Genomic DNA, 24,375 nt, shown 5'->3' with positions numbered 1-24,375 from the left:
CTTTTCTTCAAAATTAGTACTAAATTAGACATTTTTTAACGTATTGCACTCTTTCAGACGTTTTGCAACGTCGTTTATTTTTATCCAATTACAGTGGAGCGCCGTTTACACGAGTACCTTTTATCCGTCTCATTGGAATCCGAATGCCTCTGGAAAATTTCAAATATTCTTATTGGAAAAAACGTGAATGTGATAAAAGCTATGTAATTTTTATCAAAACATAGGATACATTTCCAAAAAAAAACAGGAATTTGTGATTAAATATATCCTATGACTCATTATCATTGTTATTCGCATATCCGAACAAGGTCCAGTCCCGATGAGCCCGGATAAACGGCGCTCTACTGTATTTTATCATCAAGCTAAAAAACATCATTTCAAATTTAACGTACAAATGTAACCGCCGTTCCTTAACGGTGTACAGGCACCTTAAGCGCTGGAAACGTCATCCGAGCAAATCCGAACCGGGTCGGCAGACCCCCATCAGCAGCGTAAATACTCACGGGGAGCCGTTGGGGTATTGCGGAAAGCAGAGGAAAAATAACACTTTATTCCACGCATCAGACCGTCCCTTTTCCCCCCAGGTAACGCAGTACCGCTCCAGACCGGTAGTGGTAGAAATGAAACCGCGGTTCAAGCAAAAAGAAACAAAACAAAAACTGCAGCAATGTCAGCAAATACACCTCTGGTGCATTTTTTTTTCTATCCCCCATTCACTGGGCAAGCTCTATCGCCACATACACAGGCACACACAGATACACATACACACACATGGAGTAGAGTTCGATCAAAACAAATCTGAACGCGTCAGTTTGACATATCAAATGACATAACACGGGGGGGGATGAGCCAGAGACCGTTCCGAAGGTCTCGCGAGGAAAAACGCATGTCCTCCGCAGGTTTGCGTAAGGACGTTTTGGGTTTTGGGCTTTGGTTTGTTCTCGTTTTCGGTGCTCGCGAATGATTTCGCCGGAGAGTGCTGAAAATTGTTTCGTGTGGTTGTTTGTTTTCTTTTCGGTAATTTCGCATCGCCCAACAGCCGAGTGTGAGTGAGAAGAAAAAAAAACGAGCCACAGCTGTCCAAAGGGAAAGTGGAATGAAAGGCAAGCAATAAAAAAACCCAATTAGTGTGTTTATGTGTGTGTGTGTGTGTGTTTGTAGTATCGTCCTGTGACTGCTGCAAACAGATAAGTCACCCCTTCCCCACTCCAAGGAAAGGAGAAAACCACGAATGTTTTCCAGCTGGAACTGAACGGTGTTTACGGTGTCTGGTGTCGGCCAACCCGTACAAGGCGCGAATGGTACCGGTGAGCCGCCTCGTACCGTGACAGCACCGGGCCCAGGTGTGCAAGGGGAAACGCAGGAAAGGTATAAGAAGCGGCGGCCTCCCCCAACTCCCCCTCGTTCGACACAATGACCTTTCTGTACGATCCGGAAGCGGGCAGCTACTTGTTGTATGTAAGTGTTTGCACAGATTTTTCTTGTTATACTCTTCTCCCATCCAAACCCCAACCCGCCCATCCACCAATAACCGTCGAATCGATTTTCCTCAGTTTTCTTCCCCCCTAATCCCACCCCTCCCCTACAAATGGTGAACTTGGCTGTATGTGTGGAGGATTTTTGTTTTGCTTATATATTAAAGTTCTTTAATTTCCGTTCACAGTTTTCGTTTTATGCCGCCCCCTCCTTTCCCCCTTTATCACCACCAATTTGGTTTCGTTTTTTTGTAATGTCTTCTTTTCTTTCTTGTTTTCTTTGCATCTTTTTTTTTTCTTCTCTCCCGATATGTGAAGTGACTTTCCCCGTACTCGTACTGTCGCGCGCGTGTTTGTGTGTGTGTGTGTGAGTGTGCCCCTCCGATCGAGTTTCCGGTGTGAACTTTAATTAGAACATTTCGGGGAAAAAGACAGGTGAACGGCAAATCAAAAAGAACCCCTCGAGGCGAGTACACGAGTGTCTTTGCTGTGTGTGTGTGTGTATGTATGTGTGTTTGTGTGAGTTGAACTTGTATCGTCCCTCCCGGGAACCCGCCCTCGCTGTGCATCTATGTGTCGTGTCGCCCCCGTTTTGGTATGATTAGTGGTGTGTTTTGTAAAATGTTACCACCGGCCAAGCAGCAGCAGCAGCAGCAGGAGGAGAAGGTGAAAGAGCAGCACTTTTGACGGTGAATCATGGTGATAGAAGACAAGATTGCAAAAAGAATCCCTTTCTAGAGAGCCGGGTGCTTAGGTGGACCATCTTGGTGGTGGACAAGTGCATCCCGCCGACCGACATTCACACACAAACGTGCTACAACCTGCAATCTGGGACTGACGGAGCAAGAGAGAAGCGAAGCGAGAAGCGAAGCGAGCACAGGAACCGATAGCGACGACAGTGTCTTATCAAGGCACGGCGACTCTAACGTAGGCACACACACCGTGACACGTACGGGAGTGATAAGCGGCGCGGTGCGGCCGACAGAGACGGAAACCATCTTTCGAGCCCTTTCCTCCTTCCTTTAAATCTACGACCCATCCTACGACAGACGAAAAGGGTGATGTGGAGCAGCGCGTGGCGTTCGATCGGCCACCTGACCTGACACACAAACACACACACGCTGACTTCGTTTGGTGGCGTTTGGAGGGTACGCGAGCGCACTACCCAACACACTCCGGTGGCCACACTCTCTCACTCTGTGCGCTGTGTGCTGCGCTGCATGTGTGTGTTTGTGTCTCTCTCCATCCTTCATCCTTCATCATCAGGCGCGTTTTAGGGAAGGTTCCCGGGAGAAAGAAGAACTACTTCCGTTGCTCGGTGTGCTGTAAAGTGTACGTGTGACTGTCCCAACCTTCCTTACTCGTTACTCCCACCTCCTCCCTCGGATTGCTAATTTTGAGTCCACCAACCAACCCCAAACCCCACCCCACCACCTCCCTCCGGGACGATGTCGTACACCGAGCTGGAGAGCGGCTACCAGGGCCTGAAGCAGGCGTCCTCCTCCGCCACCGGCGACGGGCTCGGTGGTGGCGCTGGTGCCCTGCAAACGCCGTCCGGTCGGCCAGGATTCTACGTCGGCGATGAGGTGAGTGACCGCGCTTTCTTATGCTCTCTCACCTCTCCACCCCTTCAACCTTTTTACCACCCACTCGACCAACCCCCCCCCACCCCACCCCCGCACGATTCTGTTTGCCCCTAGTGTAGTGTGCTGTGCAGTGTGTACTAGTGTTGGGATTTATGAATCTTTTGTTGAGATGCGCTCATATGACTCTTCAGGGATGAGTGATTCCAAACTCGAAATGACTTTTAAAGATTCGTGAATCTCTATAGATTTATCTCTGAAGATTCAAGAATCTCCAAGGATTCAGGAATCTCCAAGGATTCAGGAATCTCCAAGGATTCAGGAATCTCCAAAGATGTATGAATCTCTAAGGATTCACGAATCTCCAAGGATTCGGGAACCTCGTAGGATACATTAATCTACCAAAATCCTTACCCTTACCCTACCTTGAATTTGAACGATCCAATGATATAGTAAGCTTCCACGACTTAACAACATGCCCATCGTGGGCTCAAACCTTGCATGAACCGGCTCCCCGCAGCAAAACAAGCTATCCGGGTGTGTTGAACATGCCAAGAAATGTCGAAAGCCTATGTAGGTTGCTTCGCCAAGAAGAAGAAAAATAAGAAGTTCAAGCTCTATGTGTTATTTTGAGATTATTGAATCTCTAGAGATTCGTAAATCTTTCGAGATATATGAATCTTTTTAGATTCATGATTCTTTCGAGATTCATTAATATTTCGAGATTCGTACACCTTTTGAAATTCGTGAACATTTGAAATTCATGAATCTTTAGAGATTCACGAATCTTCGAGATTCATGAATCATTCCAACAGAGATTCAGATTCATTGAATCATTGCAAAGATTCATTCAGATTCATGAATATGAACCAGGTTTATCCAACACTAGTGTGTGTCCTTTGTTTACAAACAAAACCAGCAGTTGGAAAACAGCACGACGACAAATTCAAGGGGCAAGGAGGGACGCTGACGAAAGTTATTCCAATTCGTCCCGGTGATGAACGATGCACCACCGACATGCAATGCTGCACTTTCTGCATCCTTGTAAACAGCAACAATAACAACAGCAACAACAGGCACAAAATCTTCCATCAATGCAGCACGCTGCATCTCCTCGTGTGGTGCACAAAACAAAAGAGTGTGTGTGTTTGTGTGTGTGTGAGAGAGAATTCAAGAGCAACGGTGTTACTGCTGACACAGCGTTCTAGTGAGAATGTGAAGATGCAACGCCCAGGCTCGGGTCCGATAGTCTCGCAGAAGGTTAGACGGCGCGTGCACGCCATTAAAAAAAAACTCCCTTCACGCGCGGAATAGGACCAACGCACCTGAGCAATGAAGTGCGGGTTCTTGTGGGGAACCGTTCCGTTCCTGACCCAATTTTTTGGATGTTGTTTTTGTTTTGTTTTGTTTTGTTTTTCAAAACCATTCCCATCTGTCAGCTTTCACAGTGATGGAATCGTTTGTGTCTTTTGCCCCGAGTGTCTTTTGCGTGCTAATAATTTCAATTCATGGATTAATTATTTTTTATTTATTCCCCTCCCATGGCGTGTCGTGGCTGTAATCTAATCTGACCGTCTAATTGCTGTTCGATTGCGCTTATCGCGCGGTGTTAAACCCACTCGAAAGAAAGGAGCGCGAGGGAGAGAAGAAAAAAAAAACACCATTTCGATTAAATACGCCACAAGAAACTACCAGGAGAAGTGGTGCGCGCGTGTGTGTCTGTTTGGGTGTGTGTGTGGGCTTGAGAGTGGGATGCACTCAAGATAAAGCTCGGGCTTGGGGAAGGGCGGTAATACGTTAAGATAGTGAACAGAGGGATACATCCCTCCTCCATAGCATCGTCATCCGGCTTAGTGCGTTTCCTGCGCTGAACTTCAAAACGCGTGCGTCTGGCCGTATTGATGGACGCCCCAGTGCGTGATCACCCCCAACGGGAGGAAATTTGTGGCCGCTTTTGTTTTTTTCTTTGGAGCGCAAAAGCAAATTCATCCTCCCACACGACAATTGCCAGTCCGACGGAATCTACGGAACGCGAGTGAGCGAGCGAGCGCGAGATGTTTGTCAGGCCCGCGCGCTAAAACGCTAAAGCGCAACGAAACCGACGCAGCGCAGGGGATCGCCGCGCGGTACAAACAACTATAGCCGCAACAGCATCGATCGCGCCGCGTACACACACACGCGCGGTGCCGCTTGCGGAAAGAAAGCCGAACGACGACGGCGAGCGTGTGTGAGTGTGCGCGCGTGCGCGCGCGCACTCACGCACCACGCTTCGCAGCAGCCTCTTCCGAGACCGGCGTGTATACGGTCCAGCGGCAGCAGCAGCAGCAGCAGCTCTGTTGTGGTCTGCCTGCAATCAAAACGGCGCGCGCGGCCCTTTCAGTTCACTGTCACACAACAAGCTACGAGGACGTGCAGCAACAGCAGCAGCGGCACTTGAAACGGTTTTTCTCGCATTGCGCGAGAAGCATACGTGTACTTTTCGCGCGCGGGCGGGGATTGCAGTTCTGTTTGTTTACTACGCGGTATTGGTAGAAAGTGTTGAAACGGTTGAGCTGTAAACGTAGCCAATGCAAACGGTTTTGCGTTCTCTATGTGACTGCAAACAAAACGTCATTTCCGTTTCCTTTCGGCGTGCTTTCTTTTGTTTAGAGTCAGTGTTCCTGTGCATCGTGTTTGTGTGTGTATGTGTAAGTGTATATGGCCAATGATCTTCTGGGAAGCGCTGGAAGCTATCGGCCTTGAGTCAGGTAGATGCTGTGAACTATGGCGGCAGTGGTGGCCAGAAGGAGCCCCAAAACATGGGCCTTGCGACGAACTCGCCTTCGGAGCTCTTCTTCGCCTGCACAAGGCTGGCAAAATCACGTGAATTCTCGGACGGGGTGCGCTGGCCAGTGTCTTTCGAGGTTTCCTCTCCCCCACGGTGTCTCTTACGATCTTACGATAAACATATCTACACACGATAAGCGTGCAGTGTCACACACTGGCGTACGCGCTGCGAGCGCGCTCGCGCACTCTCTGTATCACAAAAACAAACCGCCCTTGTGTGGTAAACAACCTTCAACCAAGCAAAGTGAGCGCGAGCATCATCCTGCCCGACAGTGCTCACCGGTGGCAATCGGCAAGGTGCGGCTGAGGGCAGGGACGGGAAGGGCAGTGGGGATTAAGACCGTTTCGAAGCCACATTTAGCGGCAACGTGCAAAGCGGCTGCTCTTCGGGGTTGGGAAGAACCACGCGTTGGGTGACAATGCCGCCGTCAAGTGGCCCACGTGTGTGTGCGCGCGAAACGCTTTTTTATGTGCGGGCGATAGGGGGGGGGGGATGGTTTGTGCGAAGGGGTATCAATTCGATAATTCCATTATCGGCGGTGCTCTCAAGTGTGTGAGTGTGTGTATTGTGCGGGTTAGAAGTAGAGATGAGTACTCCGGATCGAACCCACGGTTCCGCTCTGGTTCTGACCAGGTTGAATTCGATTCCGACTCCAGAGACATGGAATCGCTATCTCCATCGGAATCGTCGGAATCGTCTGGAATCGTCTGGAGTTGTCCCGAGTCGTGGGAATCGTCTCAAGTCTTCGAATTCATCCAGAATTGTCCGGAATCGTCCGGAGTCGTAGTCGAAATTAGTGAATGTACGAAGACACATTTAATATATCTTTCACTTTCTCTGTCCATTGCCTTGTGCGCGCACCGCTGGTAGTCATGCCCTCCCCAAAATGTTTGGAACGTTTGGATTGGAGCCTCTTAGTATACTGGCAACAAAAGGGCCTGCCCGTTTTACGGCGTACAAGTGGTAGTGAACTCCGATCACTCCGTGGTAGTTTCTGGAATGGTAAACTGATCATTTTTCGTTGTATTTTTCCGTTGCTTTCGTTGCACTGAAAATGGACAAAAGAAAAAGCTGACCTACATTCCAAAATTGCCACCACGAACTAAGGCGCAGTTCACTTGACACCATACTGTTGGACTAACTAAACTGTGATGCATCTGTGACTTATTGGTGTATCCATTGCAGGTATGTGGGCTTGATTCATACCAAAATCGAATCTATAACCGGCATGTTATTAAAGTCGTACGTATTCGCGTATCTCTAGACAAAATCGCCCTTTGGCTTTACATCAACAACCTACGCGGTCATACCAAGCCCGTTTTGTTGCCTGTGTGCTAAGAAGTTCTATCAACCAGGCAGAGGTGCGCGCGAATGACGGAGAAAGTGAAAGATATATCAAATGTGTCTTCCCACAAGAACTGATATCGGTCGACTACGATTACGGTCGATTCAGGACGATTCCGATGATTCCAACGATTCCGGCGATTCTGGACGATTTCGGACGATTCTGGACGATTCTGGATGATTCTGGCTTGTAGGATTGAACCTACCATTCGGAATTGGGTACGACATTTGTTTTTGTTTTTGACATTTGTGTCGGAATTGGGTACGACCGTCAGGGCCCAGTTCTGATTGTTTTTTTGGGAAGTTGCCCAACTCTAGTTAGAAGCACACAGTAACAACAGCAGCAGCAGCAAACAGAGAGAAGATCCTCCTCGTGTGTGCGCACTATTGTTTTGAAACGAGATACACTCAACGACACAGTGAGGTAACGCACATCACGCCATCGGGCGGGAGTTGCTGAAGTGAAAGATAAAACAGGAAACGGTGCCATGTCCCCCAACCCCAACCACCATTGAACATACGCACACACAGATATACCTTTACGTTAGTGTCGTGGAGACGTCAGATAACACATTGTGGATGCATCACTTAAATTATCATCCCAACAAGTTTGTTGTTGTGTGCGTGTGTGTTTATGTTTTTCTTCTTCTTCTTTTCGTAAGATCCCGCTTGGACCATATATCTTACCTTGCCCTCCTTTTCACCCCCTCCGTTTTTGGGTATAATCCCTACCCGAAACCCGTCCCCGCGCGTCCGAAGGCACGTGCGAGGAGGGGAAGGGAGGGGGAGGAGATCTAGCGCCTTTTTTACGGCCGAGTTCTATATTGGACGTAATCTATTTGCCACCGCTTGTCACGAAACGCGACCTGACGTTTGAATTGCTCTGAGAGGAGCGAGGTAACATCCTCTCCCTCCCCCGCTATACTCACCCGAACGTTATCGCCCGCTTTCTAATAAGAGCGTGTGTGTGTGTGTGTTTTTTTTTGCATCGTTGAAAAACAAAACACCAAAACTAGCACAACACTACTCAAGCGCATCATTGATGGCGGCGCGACACGTTCGGAACGACGACGACCCTCCTGGTGGAAAAAGAAAACCTGGGAGTGACCAGAATGGTTAAGGTGTCTTCCTCCCCTCTTTCGTCACGACAATGTGATGTGGCCACTCGAACCGTCTGTTTGTGTGTGTCTTTTGGGTGGAATTTGTTTTGCTGTCTAGAATTTGTCATCAAGTACCGTGCCGATTCCCGATGGGTGTTTTGGCCGTCATCACGCTTGACAGGGGGCACTGATGGGCGAAGATGCATTCCCGTCCCTAGCCCACTGCCGTGCAAGCGTAGCGAACGGTAGTGTCTTGACGCACTTTTGGACGGCGCCGGCCAATGGTGATGCTAGAGCAGCGATGTCAAACGCATTCGACCACGCGGACCACAATACTACTGCAAATAGTAGCACGGGCCGCAACCTAGTTTTTATATGAAATGATATGATACATAAATTGGATCGTTAACAGTTTACCTGTCGTTTCATATTAACCTTTAAAGTTAACCTGTCGTTTCATATTGGAATACGTTGTCAACAGTTACTAATCTAAGAAACGTTTTACTAAAGAACGAACCTCATCTTATTATGGCAACTGAAATCAGCGCTATAAGCTCACCTGTAGTCTAGGCTCACCTGTAGTCACCTAGTAGTCTAGTAGTCGAAATTCAATGCTCGATTGCAGAAAATAAATAAGTTTTGTGGGTTTTGTTCTACAATTCGCTTTTGGAATTCTTTTTTTTTGCACACAACATGCATGGAGAGAAGAAAGAAGAAAAAAACTGACAAGATTTTCTGACTATGGATGTTAAACTATCAATTCAATTAGCAATTAGTCAATTAGTAGAGAAATTAGTGAAGTTGAAAATCTCTTCAAATTCAGATGTCTGGTATATGGAACGATGTACGGTAAAAGCAGAAATGCAAAATAAATGTTGGCTCAAGCGATCGCGGGCCAACAGTTTGACATCTCTGTGCTAGAGGATTCTGTTTGTCTGCCTGAGCGTAAAGAGTGGCCCAAAGTGGCTAATAAAGCGCACAACGCTCTAAATTGGGTAAATATATGAAGGTCTGCTCAGGGATTCGATTTGTCTCCAAGTTTACACACTGTCCTGGAAGAATGCAAACCGTTTGAGATTGCGTATGTTAGATTTTTATCTGTGGATTAACTATAAGCAGTTGAATTTATATTTGACATTATCTGTAATCTGGTTCGCATTTTCTTTTTCATCCTGTTTTTGCCTTCTAGAAATGAGCTGTAGAAGATATAGCACGGAACATATGCGATTTTTGTTTCGTTTTCAAAATGACAGTTTTCATTCAATCTTATTATAGCTTTCGAAGTGTACAGCTATTGAAACATGGCTCTAATGCACCTAAACTTTAACCAAAATGGCTAGTGAATGCTGGCTAGAAAGTGATTTTGTACGCTGTTTACGCTTTCTTTTTTATGCGAAAGTTATGCTTCTCTGACAAAGAAACAGCAAAATAATACATGCTACGTGAAAGGTAGTGAAACATCCCAACTTTACCCTTCGAATAGACACAATTTTATGTGCACACAATGCAATAAAAAAACGTGAACGTTTCCTTTTACGACCATCCAGGTTTGTGTGGAATTGGCGACATTCAATTTGATTTTTCGTATTTTTTGTTTTTTTGAACAAGAAGAACTGCCGACTATCAATGGTTTAAAGATGGCATTTAACAAAAAGGGCCAATTTACATACATTCGTAATGAAACGCATTGCAGGAACCAATCTTTTATTTTTATATGATGCTGTTTAATACAATACCTTGTTCAATAGCATGTTCAATTCCTATTGATTCTCTAGTACCGCTTGGCCTCCTCAGGCTGACAATAAAACGGCCACTAATATGGCTAAGCATTATTGGACACACACACACGATTGGGCGCGCGTGCTGATGGTACATCATATCTCCATCTGCCTTGCATAAAACGTTCCTCGGCAATCGTTTACAGCTCGTCCGCAGGTCGCTAATAAAAAAAAGGTTAAACAATTAGCCTTAAAGCAAAGTCGACATCTCTATTAACGGCTCTAAAGGGTAGAAGAAAACAAAAAAAAAACAACAACAACAAAACTCCACTTCCATCCCCGGCGTTTCTCGCCCTGTTTCTCAAGCCCGTTGGTTGGACGGCGCTGTGGACCTTCAAACGTGCGCACATACCGTATCGTTTATTTTCGGTTACACTATGAGTGTTGTGAGTACACACACACACACACACACACAGGCTGATAGAAGAGCGGCTAAACGCTAAACGCGAGTCATTATTTATTTGTTGTAATTGAAATTTGGAAAATATGCAAAACCAGTGATGCATTACCGCGACGGTGAGGCGCAATACAGCCACGCTGTGCGCGTCCGTGTGCAACCTGACCCGATCGATTCCCGCCCGGTCGGGCCCGTGCGCCTGATGCGTGCTGCCTGTTTGGCCAATGCCGGCATTAATTGACATTGGAAGTATCGGACTGCCCACTGCTGTCCCCCGCACAAACTGGAGTGGCCGGCCGAGCCAAAGTGAGCGCGAGCGAGCGCGCGCGCGCACGTGTACTTGAACCCAGGGAACGCGATGGAATCTAATTATAATCGGGCGGAGGTTTACTAGCTCCCCCAGCTCCCCTCCGTTAGTCAGTAATGCAGCCCGTTTGGTTGGCGATCGAACTGTTTGGGGAAAATGCACTCGGGAAGAAATGTTTTTTTTTTTTGTGGACGTTGGCATTGTAGTACGAGGGGGGGGGAGATGATTGGAATGTGTGTTTGCCTTTCTTTTCCCTTCGGGCCCGAAGGTCGGCAATGCGTGCACTCTCGATGCACATGTATGTGTGTGTTGCCATCGCAGGCGGGTTCAGTTGCCTATCGCCCAACAAAAACATTGCCACTTTCTTGATCGCGCGCCGGCTCATACCGGGGCAAATGGAAAAACACCATCGCGGTTTTGGCGACACAGCTAGCTTGTCGTGACTCACGCCGGAATACTCACCGTTTCGAGATGCGAGGTGCTGCAGTAGGCGTTTATAGTTCGGGTTTATTGATCAAGCCGCAAACACCCCTCCCCCACACCTACGGTGCGGAATGTGCGGTATATTTGGGTGGAAAGTTTTGCCAATGCTCCTGGGTGCACGTGTTTACCAGAAGTGGTTTCAATCGGATTGTGACACATTTCCCAACCACTTTGGCCGGCAGCTACCATTTTCCACACTGCAAAGATGAAGTCATTCGAACCAGTAACGTGTGTTGTTATTCTTCTAGAACAGTCGTTTACAACCTTTGTTCAGCTTTTCCCCATTTAAGGGTGTAGGAAGAGGGGGAGGTCCTGTTTACAGGCAGCAGCTAGGATTTTTTTTTTGTACGCAGAATAACAGACTAGTTTGTTCGAACATTTTGTTTTGTTGTACAATCCATTCCTTTTTATTTATTTTTATTTTCAACATTATCTCTTATTGTAAACGCCCGCTTTGTTTTCCGTTAATCCTAGGTAATCGCCCAAAAAACTAATAACCGTCAAAATTAACGACTCGAATGAGCCTGGCCTGTTGTGAAGCAACCGCTTGTCTAACCTGTTAACATAGTCGTAATGTCTAATGTTATCTTCATTCTTTTTCTTAGTTTTTAATGGAAGATAGTTGCTTTTTAGTTCGGCACTGCCATTTGCCGCCCTATTGGAAAACGATAACGAAGAAGCAGTGGCGAATTTAGCAGCTGCCGCCGAATGAGTTAGATCCTTTCTTTGAATTCCTGACGGAACGCAAATAATAAGAATCTTTTTATTTAGACATTCAAGTTACATTTAAATATGCATTAATTTGTTTCAGGCTTTGCGAAACATTTCAATTTCAAAACTCAAAATGTGTATAGAGATTCTTGATGAAATTGCTTCATATATTGTTACGGGACACAATCGTGAGCTGTATCCAATGATGATTTTGATGTGATTAAGTCCCAGATTTTGTTTCAACCGTAAAGGCGATAACCTTGGAATGAGTGACAAAAGCCCGAATACATTGACGGATTTTATTTTTTAATTTGATGTAACATATTTGGTGTAACGCGGACATGCCGGCCTGCATAGGCTTTCGAGATTTATTAAGTAGCCACGCTGCTAGATAGTCAGTCCTTGCTACGGAGGGACGGTCCATATTAGTGATGGGTAAAGTTGGCAAAAATCCAGAGTCTACCCCGATTCTGGACAAATACAAACAACTCCGAAGGACCCCAAGTGACTCCGGACGACTCCAGACGACTCCGACTCCGGATAGAACTATTGGTTCCAATTTTGCTGGAGTAGGAATCGGACTAACAATAGCCGCAGTCGGATCAGGGTCATGGGTGCGCAAAGAACACGTCACTAATCCATATGATGGTTGAACCCACGACGGGTCGGTTGTTAAGTCGTACGAGTTGACGACTGTTCAGTGGGACGCCGTTTAACAATAGTTCGGCTGTCCTTATATGCGTGATGTTGTGAAATAACAGTTCAATACAAAGGTGACATTCCTTGCTGAGGAGGATATCTGAAAAAAAAAAGGTTATCAGAGCACATACCATTACCAACATATACATCACTAAATACACTAAAATTCATGACAAATTTCAAATATTTTCATTGAACGAACATGAAGTTCATAAAAACTGACTAGGTTTGACCAAGCATAATACAACATTAAATAAAAGGATCAAGAATTTGTGAAAAAAATATACTTGGACCCGTTATCCGTGCTAATTCGATTATTATCCGGGTGAGGTCGAGTCCCGATAATCCCGGATAAACGGGGTTCCGCTCTGGTACGGGACTGCCCCCGTAACAAAAAATCAAGCTTTGTGACCACCGAAAAATGAAACGATATGTGGATGCTCGGTACAGTGGGTCGAATCATGAATAATTTATTTCCAATGATAGTCCAGTTCAATATCGTCGAAAAGTGAGAACAATAATGTAGAATATTGGGAATCAAATGAACGTTCTAGGTAGGGTTAAATTCAAAAAAGCTGAGTCATTAAACAGAATGATAACTCATTAGGTTTATCGTGAAACTGTCCCCTTTTAGATGATTATGCTTATGCATTCAAACCCTGGCTAATCAAACCGAAAAGGAAATCAGCTCCTTTTTGGTCGAAATATTATATTTAATTGTTGGTATGGCTTGGACTGCAAAATGAGCGTACAAAATAGCGATCGTCTATTTCAGCTGTTTTGAGAAAGGATAGTGAACTGTTTTAGCGGAAAATTAATAAAAGCTCATTTTAAGCGCTTGCTTAAATTTAGCGATTTTTTTCAGAATAACGGCTATAGTTGTAAAACCAGACTCACATATATAGGTGGATACGGAATGGCAGCAAAGTCTGAAATGCCATTCTTGTTACAACCTTAGCTCAGTTTAGTTCCATTGCAGGTTTATTATTAAATACGATTGAAGCACCATCAATTCTGAGAAACTGAATATCCTAATACCACGCCAATCATTCAAGGCAGTCGCAAATTCAGGACCAATACAGACACGACACACTATACAGGGTTTCGAACTCATATAAGGCAGCTGTGTCAAACTCAATTCATAAGAGGGCCGCAAGTACAGATTTTCAGTGATTCGTGGGCCGAAAAGTTGAGAATAAAAAATATACCTCAATATTCATATAAAATACTGTTTAACATCATTATTGTTAAACAAATTGACTTTTTGTACTCCTCGCTTCAAATCTGGAATAGTTTCTTATTTACAAATTTGCTATGTTTTTTTTATTGTGCACTTTTTTATTTAAAAAAATGTTTAATGTACTTTTAAAGTCACATGCGTTGTTTTCATCTTTATTTTTAAAATAGGAAATTTCTCATTAGTCGCGTTCTAACACGGCACTTCTGTTAGAAAATATCACTCAACCACACTTTTTTACTGAGGTAGGGGAAGTCTACCAGCCTGTTGCGAATCTTTTTCAAGCCATCCGAGCTATCCACCGCTGGATGAATAACTTACAAGTTCAAAGGGGTATATGGTGGTATGGTGGCATTTCTTATTACAAGAACCCATATTTTATGAATAATTTTGTTAAATTACGATAATTTGATCTGACGAAGATTCGTGGTGTGTGATCCGATAAAGATAGGCAAATCTTGTTTTGCACTTGAAGCGAGATGATTCGCGAATTGAGGAATGGACTGTGTGAGCTAATCTATTAATAAGCTATGTATTGCAGGGCTTTGGCATTTCGATTATTTTAATCCTTAATCTAAATCTCTTAGTCTTGAGCGTTATCATATCATTTTGGTTTAGATTTTTGGGGAGGTTCAAAAGTACATTAATTCGTCTTGCAAAATGTGGGGTACACAAAATTCCAACTTGGCTACAATCATTTTTATTAAAATTGATGGTGGCATGATTATGACAAAAAAACAGAAGTGGCTCCAATCCAACATCAATGATGTAACATTATAAGGTTGGAGCCGTGCAAATCGGAGAAATTCGGAGCCGAATGAATCCTTTACTCGGCACTCGGGGGCATTGAGATGTTCAAATTCGGTGGGACCGACCGGATCCATTTCTCACTGTAGATTAGCCGCTCCGTGCGACAACCGATGACTCCAACGGTTTCAAATGGCTTTAAACGGCTCTATAGGCTTCGGACGGCACCGAACGGAACTGTTGGTTTGATTTGGCCGGATTCGAAGTTGCTATAGCTAAGATCGAAAATGGTTTTGAGCCGTGGATGCGATTCTGACAATCCATCATTAGTTGTTGCGAAGTTTCCAAGTGTGTGTATCAAGTTATTTTCATTACTTTTTCGTTGGTAGAAGGTAGTCGCAAATCTATTTTTCCATATAGAATGTGCAATCGAGTGTGCACAATACTATGCTAATATTCAGAATTTAATCGAAACATAATACCGACTGAGTTTGCATTCAATTCAATGTTTCTTAAGGGTCTCGATTGTTCTGTACGATTGTGAAGAATAAGTTTATGAGATGTTATGGGTACATTCATGTTAGATTCGAAAAATATACCATCTAAATGATTGTTCTTCTCTGGAAAATTAAATACACTTCGACAAATAGTAATAACAGTTTTTTGGTTTGGAGTGATTTTGCAATTCTCAAAATATTCTCGCGGGCCGCATTCAGCATTGAAGAGGGACGCATGCGGCCCGCGGGCCGCCAGTTTGACATACCTGATATAAGGGAATAGTTCAACCACTTAGGGGAATGTTGCAAATCGGTAGGGGAATGTTGCAAGCAAGCAAGCAACATCGGGGAGTGTACCGATGATGTTTTTTTAAAACATCGCTTGGAATTGTTTTCGTGTGGGATTCTGCTGTACACATGATAAACTAAATAAATCCTGCTGCGGAGCCATAATTAAACATGATAAGTTATTAAGATTGATGAAAATATGTTGAGGTATTTACAGCGGCACCCACAGTCTGATGACAGCTCCACAGTGCGCTTGCAAAATTCCCCTAATCGATTGCTACACTCCCCTATATGATTGCAAACATCCACAGCTTGCATGCAATATTCCCCTACCGATGTGCAACATTCCCCTAAGTGATTGAACTATTCCCTTATATGATTCGAAACCCTGTATGGCGCCAACACTCCCTTACCGGCCATTATGTGACGATTTAATGCGTTTTCGAAGCACTTAGATTTTAACATCAGTCTGATATTTTACAAACAACCTCTACCAGAGGTTTAAATTAGCATAGATAAATGATTTTTTTTATTGGTGTTAACAATTGTTGTAAAACTCGTTTCCTACATTATTCTTACGGTTGCTATTGTTTTGGGCATACACTAATTTGCTCACAACTCTGTAAGCGTCATCATTTTGCCACTCGATAAACTTTGACTTGAAGCTTTTCGATTACAAATTTTAGTTTCAACAATGTTATACACAAGCGATACAGCTGCAGCCGTTCCTTCTGAATATTTTTTGTTGTTGACTATTTTTATTTTCAATTGATAGAATTAGTTTTCAATTGCAATTGAAATTCATTTGATCGATGTCCGTAACTATAGTATGAACCTTTTCAGCGAATGGTTATCTTCGTTGTAAGCCTTCTTGCGATTGACTGTGGGTGTATACTTGACAAATCAAGTAACAACATAACAAAACTAAACAGAAAATGCATAGTGAAGGCAGAAAAAAAGAATCATCGCAAAAGATGAGAGAACACACGGAAGGAATGTGGAAGAAGATACGCCTCTTGACTCGAAAAACGGGGATCTATGACTCGATTAAAAGTGCAAATTCAAATCAAACAGGTTAAAACAGTATCACGTGTTCTTTGCGAGTAGGAGTATAAATGCTTGTTGCTCTAATCAATAAGTGCAGAGACATCCGTACTGTCCTCTAAAGCAGCAAGCAAATGTGAGCCTCGAGAGCTTACCATGCGGGCTGCAAAAGCTTTGAAAACGTTAAAATAAGTAATGTTTTTAATGTTCTAATGGCTATTTCTTTATATACATATATAAGCGCATGCGAGCATCATGCTTAAGCAATGGAATGTTTTATCACGATGAGATAGTTGCATACTGTCATCTTTACTTGTAGCAGTGACATTATTTTTTAAAGCATCTGCGCAAAGTAATCGACCATTAGAAGGCAAAACAAAATACGCTTTGGACGTTACTAATGAAGGGGAGAAGCAAAAGATTACTTTATAAATTTCCTTGTAGGACAAAACTTGGGCCACAAGCAGCGAAAGAAGATGTTTAGCTATGGAATTTTCTTTAACAAAGGAAGTATTTGTAACGAAGATACAGTGTGGGAACAAAAACCTAGCTCTTTGAGATTAAGTTGTAAAAGATGATGCTGTACAGTAGTAGCCAGCCTTTAATGTCGTTATAAACTGCAGCCAACTGCATTTCCATGTCAAAGGAAAGCATAATGGAGGACATAAATTGCATAGGATTAATGATACGGAAACGAAAAGGCATTGCAAAAATTTGCTGAAAAAAATTTCAATTCAATTTTGGCAAACAAAAAAAAAATAATTAGGGTAAGTGTAGCCGGTCTGGTGGTACAGTCGTTAATTCGTACGACGTAACAACATGCCCGTCATGGGTTCAAGTCCCGAATAGACCGTGCCCCAATACGTAGGACTGCACTATCCTGCTATGGTAACAATAAGTCACTGAAAGCCAAGCTCCCCTCTCTAGTGGGCACTGGCAGGCCTTGATCGACAGCGGTTGTTGTGCCAAAGAAGAAGAAGAAGAAGAAGGGTAAGTGTACCAATTGTGGCTATAGCACCATTTATGACTATAACGAACAATATTTTCGCTTTAAAACAGTCAATTTGCGTTTTGAAACCTGGGCTGGATTTTTTATTTCAAATATGATTATTTTAACACAATTGTGAACCATTAGTTCCACTCTGGCCACTTCCATTTGTTAAATATCTTCTTCTTTTGGCTCAACAACCGTTGTCGGTCAAGGCCTGCCTACCATTTAGTGGGGTTGGCTTTCAGTGACTTACTAATTTATACAAAGCAGGATAGTCAGTCCTACGTATGGCAGCACGGTCTATTTGGGGGTTGAACCATGTTGTTAAGTCGTACGAGTTGACGACTGTGCGACGAGACCGGCTCGCTTACTAAGTAAAGTGTACAATTATTCGGGAGTAATAAAAGTACGGAAGAGAAGAGGAAAGAGATTACGATGCGAAAAAGGAGCTACAACTTACTTGGCATCACTATGCAACGACTTAGAAACTCATAAAGAGTGTCTTCAACTACACAATTTTGGCTTCAAGAAAACATATTGACTTTAAAAATGGTACCCACTATTCATTTTTACAGGAGTAATCGGTATCTTGATGACATAGTATAGTCATAATTGGGGCTTTTATCCTAATTCTAATAAATTACACTATCGAATACTTTGGTACCGGTTCGTAAGCGAACCATACAGAGGTATAGTTAGATACCTTGGTATTGTCTCATTTCTTCTACGTGAGACATGACCAGCAAGAGGACTTACCTGAGGGAGGCAAAAATAAAACGCAACGAGAGTTTAAAAATGTACGTTGATAGTGTTGAAATGACTGACGCCGTACAGCACTGCAACAGGCGTTCTCCATCAGGCCAACGAGGGAAGCATGGGTTTAAAATGTCTAAGAATGGCTAAAACTGACGCGTTAGTCGCAGAAAAGAGGGTACGCGCGCGCGAGAAGCCCTTGAAGAGAACGTTTATGTAACGGACGGACGGAACGAAGAGAAGCGACTGTGTCCGATGGCCGATTGTCAACAATTGTAATAATCAGATGCAAATATGTGTCCTATTAGCCTTTCGCACACAAACACACGCACACACATTCACATTCTGTCGTAATAGCAGCGGCGGTATCGGAAGTGCTCACGTTTTACAATTTCGCAGCTACGCAAAACGGCACGCAGGAAGGTGCGGACGCACGGTTAGGTGTTTGAAGCCGGACAGAATCGCGTGAACCGTTGAAACGACGTCGTGACAAAATTCGTTAGTGAAGCAACAGTGCAGTGATAAATATTTAAATTAATCCATCCCCGAGGGCTGAGGTTGTAGTTTTTACACACACACACACACATACACACACACGGTCCATCGACTGGTCGAAGGCGCGCGCCAGATGGAGTGGTCGTGGTTGCGCGACTGGTGGCGCCTGGCCAAGTTCCGCCGGGGCGACCGTACCGATCCGACGACGGCGGGCCAGCGGGACCGACGCCGTGCCAGCGGGTCCGGTGCGGCCGTATCGGGCTTTACCGGCAGCGCTCTGCCCGACATCGCCGACATGATGCAGGAGCTGGAACCGGTGCGGTTCTTTGTCGACCGGCTGGACGACTCGTGCGACGACGCAAGCGACGACGACGACGCAGCGCAGCGGCCGGCGGTGGACGGTGAAGAAGGGGAGCAGGAGCGGCGGCACCACTACCACCACCCGGACCGGCATCTGTACTTTGGCGCAACGGACGCGTTTTACGACGATCCGTACTGTGACTGTGAAAAATGCTTGAATGTACGATCGTTTTCTCTTTCTCTCTCTGTCTGTCTCTCTCTGTCGCTCTTGCGCTTTCTTTTCACATTACCAAATCGTTTAGTTTTTTTTTTATTCTCCATTCCTGTGCGCGTGAGTGGTGTCCCTCCTTAGCACTCTCCAACGCTTCCTTCCTCTGAATCCCCACTCCCTCCGCTGACTGCACACTTTTATTTTATTTTTTAGCACCTGTCTAACGTCTAACCAAAGGACGTTGCGTTGCACACCATTGCCAACTTCTTCACAATTCACAAAAGTCAAATTCATCACCTTCTTCGTTTGCCGCCATATTAACTTTCGCATTGTTCTTTCTCTCTCTCTCTCCCTTTCCACTGGGGGTTTCATTTTAGGGTGATCTCGATCCGATCGATGGCCTCGACTCGGATGATTCGTCCACCTCGGGCAAGCAGGTGGTGGTGGCGGTCTGCGCGATGTCGAAAAAGTCGCAGTCGAAACCGATGAAGGAGATCCTGACCCGGCTGCAGGAGTTCGAGTACATCCGGATGGTGGTGATCGGGGAGGAGATCATACTGAACGAGCCGGTCGACCGGTGGCCGCTGTGCGACTGTCTCATCTCGTTCCACTCGAAGGGCTTCCCGCTCGAGAAGGCGATCCAGTACGCCCAGCTGCGGCAGCCGTACGTCATCAACAATCTGCACATGCAGTTCGACATCCAGGTACGTGGGTCCGTCCGTGTGGGTCTTGTTTTGCACGGTAGCTGATAGCTTTAACCCTCATCGCAACCATAACGCTGTGTGTGTGTGTGTGTAACTGTCCGATCATTATTAGTAGTAGAAAGTAAGGAAAAAAGAGCAAACCGGAAGCCGGCTGTAGGTTAGGGTGTAGCGCAACCAGACCGGCCATGTTGAAGCGCTTCTTTTTAGTTTAGACATGTGAAGGGTTGGCGCGCCTCATTGGTACACCGGGCTTTTCCTCGTGTCGACACCATAGTACGTGTTGTGTTTCGCTTCCCTCCTTCCGCCCTTGCTGCTCACTGATTTCATTTCTCTCTTCCTTTAATTTCGGCGGATGACGCGGCTTTTGACACGCAGGAGGTAATGCGCCACGCAAAAAAAAGGGGGAACGCCTTCGCAACGGTCCTGTGCCCGCCTACGAAACCCATCTTATTCCTCGCATTCCCTGCTCCCCGTTCCGTACCCATTCCCTGCTGCGGTAGGCTGCGTCCACGGTGGTTCGACGGCATCTGATCGATTTGCTTTTGACGGAGATATGCGGACAAACTTGTGTTGTGCGAATTGTCCCCCGGTAGACGCCTGTAGTGCAAAAAGGGGAATGAATGTGAAATGTGTGTCGCAATGCACAACTTGCAAACTCTGTAGGGAAAAAGAAGGCTGATAGGAAGCAATCGAGACGTTCTTGCAAGTTGGTCGGTTTTGAAGTGTGTAAATAGCAAGGCATGCATGTAATCATCTTTACCAGTTTACAGCCTCTCGTCCGTTGTGTCGGTGTGTAATGATCTTTTCTCTTCAAACTACTTTATTGGCAGGATCGCAGACGTGTGTACGCCATTCTCCAGCAGGAAGGTATTGAAATACCGCGCTACGCTGTGCTGGACCGTGACTCACCGGACCCGAAGCGTAAGTAATGCTGCTTTCTCCTCGCAACAATCAGCCTTTAATGCTCGTTCGCTTCCCACCCTTTTGCTCTCCATCCTGTGTAACGCCGGTAAAACACAGAGCACGAGCTGGTCGAGTCGGAGGACCACGTGGAGGTGAACGGAATCGTCTTTAACAAACCGTTCGTGGAGAAGCCGGTCTCGGCCGAAGACCACAACATCTACATCTACTACCCGACGTCGGCGGGCGGCGGCAGCCAGCGGCTGTTTCGCAAGATCGGCAGCCGCAGCAGCGTGTACTCGCCCGAGTCGCGCGTCCGCAAGACCGGCTCGTTCATCTACGAAGACTTCATGCCGACGGACGGCACGGACGTGAAGGTGTACACGGTCGGGCCGGACTACGCCCATGCCGAGGCGCGCAAGAGCCCCGCGCTGGACGGCAAGGTCGAGCGGGACAGCGACGGCAAGGAGATCCGCTACCCGGTCATCCTGAGCAACGCGGAAAAGCTGATCTCGCGCAAGGTGTGCCTCGCGTTCAAGCAGACCGTGTGCGGGTTCGATCTGCTGCGCGCGAACGGCAAATCGTTCGTGTGCGACGTGAACGGGTTCAGCTTCGTGAAGAACTCGAACAAGTACTACGACGACTGCGCCAAGATACTCGGCAACATGATACTGCGCGAGCTGGCGCCCCAGCTGCACATACCGTGGTCGGTGCCGTTCCAGCTAGACGATCCGCCGATCGTGCCGACCACGTTCGGCAAGATGATGGAGCTGCGGTGCGTGACCGCGGTCATCCGGCACGGCGACCGGACGCCGAAGCAGAAGATGAAGGTCGAGGTGCGGCACCAGAAGTTTTTCGAGATTTTCGAAAAGTACGACGGCTACCGGTACGGGCACATCAAGCTGAAGCGGCCGAAGCAGCTGCAGGAGATACTGGACATTGCCCGGTCGCTGCTCGCCGAGATACAGACTAAGGCGGCCGACTCCGAGATCGAGGAGAAGCAGAGCAAGCTGGAGCAGCTGAAGAGCGTGCTGGAGATGTAAGTGAAGTTGCGGGCGACGGGGCACGAACGGCATGCTTAGTGAATGGCGAATCTTTTTTCTTCTTTCGTTCGGCAGGTACGGCCATTTTTCGGGCATCAACCGGAAGGTGCAAATGAAATATCAACCCAAGGGCCGACCGAGAGGATCAAGCTCAGACGATGGTAAACAAGATTGCAGTACGTTTGTTTTTGTGTGTATGTTCGTTTGATTTCTTTTTCAACTCACGTATGCATTTAAGCTATGTTCTATTTGTGGATAGAAAGTTTGGGTTGTGTCAAATCTAACAAAGCTTACTCCTGAATAAAAAAAAATCTAACAAAGCAAAAGGGTGATTCGGTGTTACAAGGCTTAGTTGTGGGATTTGTTTCTTTTTTAAGCCCTTGTTTATATCGCAATACGCTTCCATCGCACTATTCCTGATCGATTTCGTCGTTTTCTTTGCAGCCGACGCACCGAAGGAACCGTCGCTGGTGCTGATTCTCAAATGGGGCGGCGAGCTGACGCCTGCCGGCCGCATACAGGCGGAAGAGCTCGGGCGCATCTTTCGCTGCATGTACCCGGGCGGCCAGAGCCGACAGCCGGGCGTGGGCGAAGGTCCAGGCGCCCAAGGGCTCGGCCTGCTGCGGCTGCACTCCACCTTTCGGCACGATCTGAAAATTTACGCCTCGGACGAGGGCCGGGTCCAGATGACGGCGGCCGCGTTCGCCAAGGGTTTGCTGGCGCTCGAGGGCGAGCTGACCCCGATCCTGGTGCAGATGGTGAAGAGCGCCAACACGAACGGTCTGCTCGACAACGACTGCGACTCGAGCAAGTACCAGAACATGGCCAAGTCACGGCTGCACGAGCTGATGCAGATCGATCGGGAGTTCACGGCTGAGGACCGGGCCGCGATCAACCCGGGCAACGCGATCAGCATCAATCTGGCGATGAACTTTGTGAAAAACCCGGTCCAGTGCTGCGCCCAGGTGCACTCGCTAATTCGCTCGCTGATGGCGGTCGTTGCGGTGAAGCGGGACGATCCGAAAACGCGCGACGCCGTGCTGTACCACGGCGAAACATGGGAGCTGATGGGGCGCCGCTGGGGCAAGATCGAGAAGGACTTTTGCACGAAGAACAAAAACTACGACATCTCGAAGATACCGGACATTTACGACTGCATCAAGTACGACCTGCAGCACAACCAGCACACGCTCCAGTTCGACCTGGCGGAGGAGCTGTACATCTCGGCGAAGTATCTCGCGGACATCGTGATCCCGCAGGAGTACGGGCTGACCATGCACGAGAAGCTGACGATCGGGCAGGGCATCTGCACGCCGCTGCTGAAGAAGATACGGGCCGACCTGCAGCGCAACATCGAGGAGCTCGGGGGGGAGGAGAGCGTCAACCGGCTGAACCCGCGCTACAGCCACGGCGTGTCGAGCCCGGGCCGGCACGTACGCACGCGCCTCTACTTCACCAGCGAGAGCCACGTGCATTCGCTGCTGACCGTGCTGCGGCACGGCGGGCTGCTGAACGTGCTGACCGACGAGCAGTGGCGCCGGGCGATGGACTACGTGTCGATGGTGTCCGAGCTGAACTACATGTCGCAGATCGTGATCATGCTGTACGAGGACCCGATGAAGGATCCCAGCTCGGAGGAGCGGTTCCACGTCGAGCTGCACTTTAGCCCGGGCGTGAACTGCTGCGTGCAGAAAAATCTGCCCCCGGGTCCTGGGTTCAGGCCGCACAGTCGCAACGATTCGGTGACATCGAAAAATGCGGTGAGTGGTTTGTGCGCGCTAGTGATAGTGAGGAAAGGATGGCGGCGCTAGTGACAGTGTAGTGTGAAAGGATACCTCCATCAACTGTTCCAACAATCAAATAGATCAACTATCAACTAAAACGAGAATGTAACAGTCAGAATGCTTTACATCGCTTTGTTGGCTCGATCAAAAGACGGAAAGAGACCGTTGCCCACGCGCTGGCTGTATCATTGTTTGTTTGTAGAAAATTGTCGCATTTTGTCTGTTTCGACTGTGATTTGCAAGTGGTTTATTACATCTGTTCTCACTTTGCTTTGAATCCTTAACCAGTTGCTATGAAACGCAGTAAACTACGTCTGAATCGTTTTCGACGACGTTTGGATCGCTTTCACATACATTTGGATTTTGCAATATCTGCGCAAGTTTCATTTCAGCGCTTCGTTTATTCAGTGACCACGCGAGGCATTAAGCTTATGAGCAGAGAATCAATTTATTAATGCATTCATTGCTTAAATCCAGTAGCAATTTAAATGTTTTATTTTTTAAATCTATTTTTGCTATGTGAAGCTTACTTCACCATTTATACATTTTTGAATGTTCGACAACATTATAAAGATGATCCGCTGCTTACTGCATCCATTAGCTCATCTTCATGCAATGGCTTCGATTGTTTAACTAAGCTTTTCCGCTAAAATAGACATATTATTATTCGATTGATT

The 24,375-nt window shown here is 46.4% G+C and overlaps 1 protein-coding gene and 1 long non-coding RNA gene across 14 annotated transcripts in view; one reads left to right on the top strand and one right to left on the bottom strand.

Annotated features, from left to right (window-relative positions):
* Positions 1-813: 813 nt before the first annotated feature.
* Positions 814-24,375, top strand: part of LOC120906514 (inositol hexakisphosphate and diphosphoinositol-pentakisphosphate kinase) — a 43,831-nt gene continuing 20,269 nt past the window's right edge. For 2 of the 13 annotated variants that reach the window (XM_040318253.1, XM_040318246.1), the window contains exons 1-7: positions 5,131-5,745; positions 18,570-19,276; positions 19,645-19,971; positions 20,802-20,892; positions 20,992-21,910; positions 21,990-22,108; positions 22,359-23,674. In XM_040318253.1, the coding sequence (XP_040174187.1) occupies positions 18,890-19,276; positions 19,645-19,971; positions 20,802-20,892; positions 20,992-21,910; positions 21,990-22,108; positions 22,359-23,674 (3,159 nt within the window). In that variant the 5' untranslated portion in view covers positions 5,131-5,745; positions 18,570-18,889. Of the gene's footprint in view, positions 1,459-1,793; positions 3,062-5,130; positions 5,806-18,569; positions 19,277-19,644; positions 19,972-20,801; positions 20,893-20,991; positions 21,911-21,989; positions 22,109-22,358; positions 23,675-24,375 lie in introns of those variants that run through there. The other 11 variants (XM_040318256.1, XM_040318252.1, XM_040318251.1 and 8 more) reach the window with 11 other exon arrangements.
* Positions 10,016-18,476, bottom strand: LOC120906516. The gene is made up of 2 exons (XR_005740107.1): positions 18,265-18,476; positions 10,016-10,268 (listed from the first exon to the last, which is right to left on the bottom strand). It is a non-coding gene; the product is annotated as an uncharacterized LOC120906516 (long non-coding RNA).

Source organism: Anopheles arabiensis, chromosome X, assembly GCF_016920715.1.
Source record: "Anopheles arabiensis isolate DONGOLA chromosome X, AaraD3, whole genome shotgun sequence".
Lineage (NCBI taxonomy): Eukaryota > Metazoa > Arthropoda > Insecta > Diptera > Culicidae > Anopheles > Anopheles arabiensis.
This window is presented reverse-complemented; position numbering and strand designations above follow the sequence as displayed.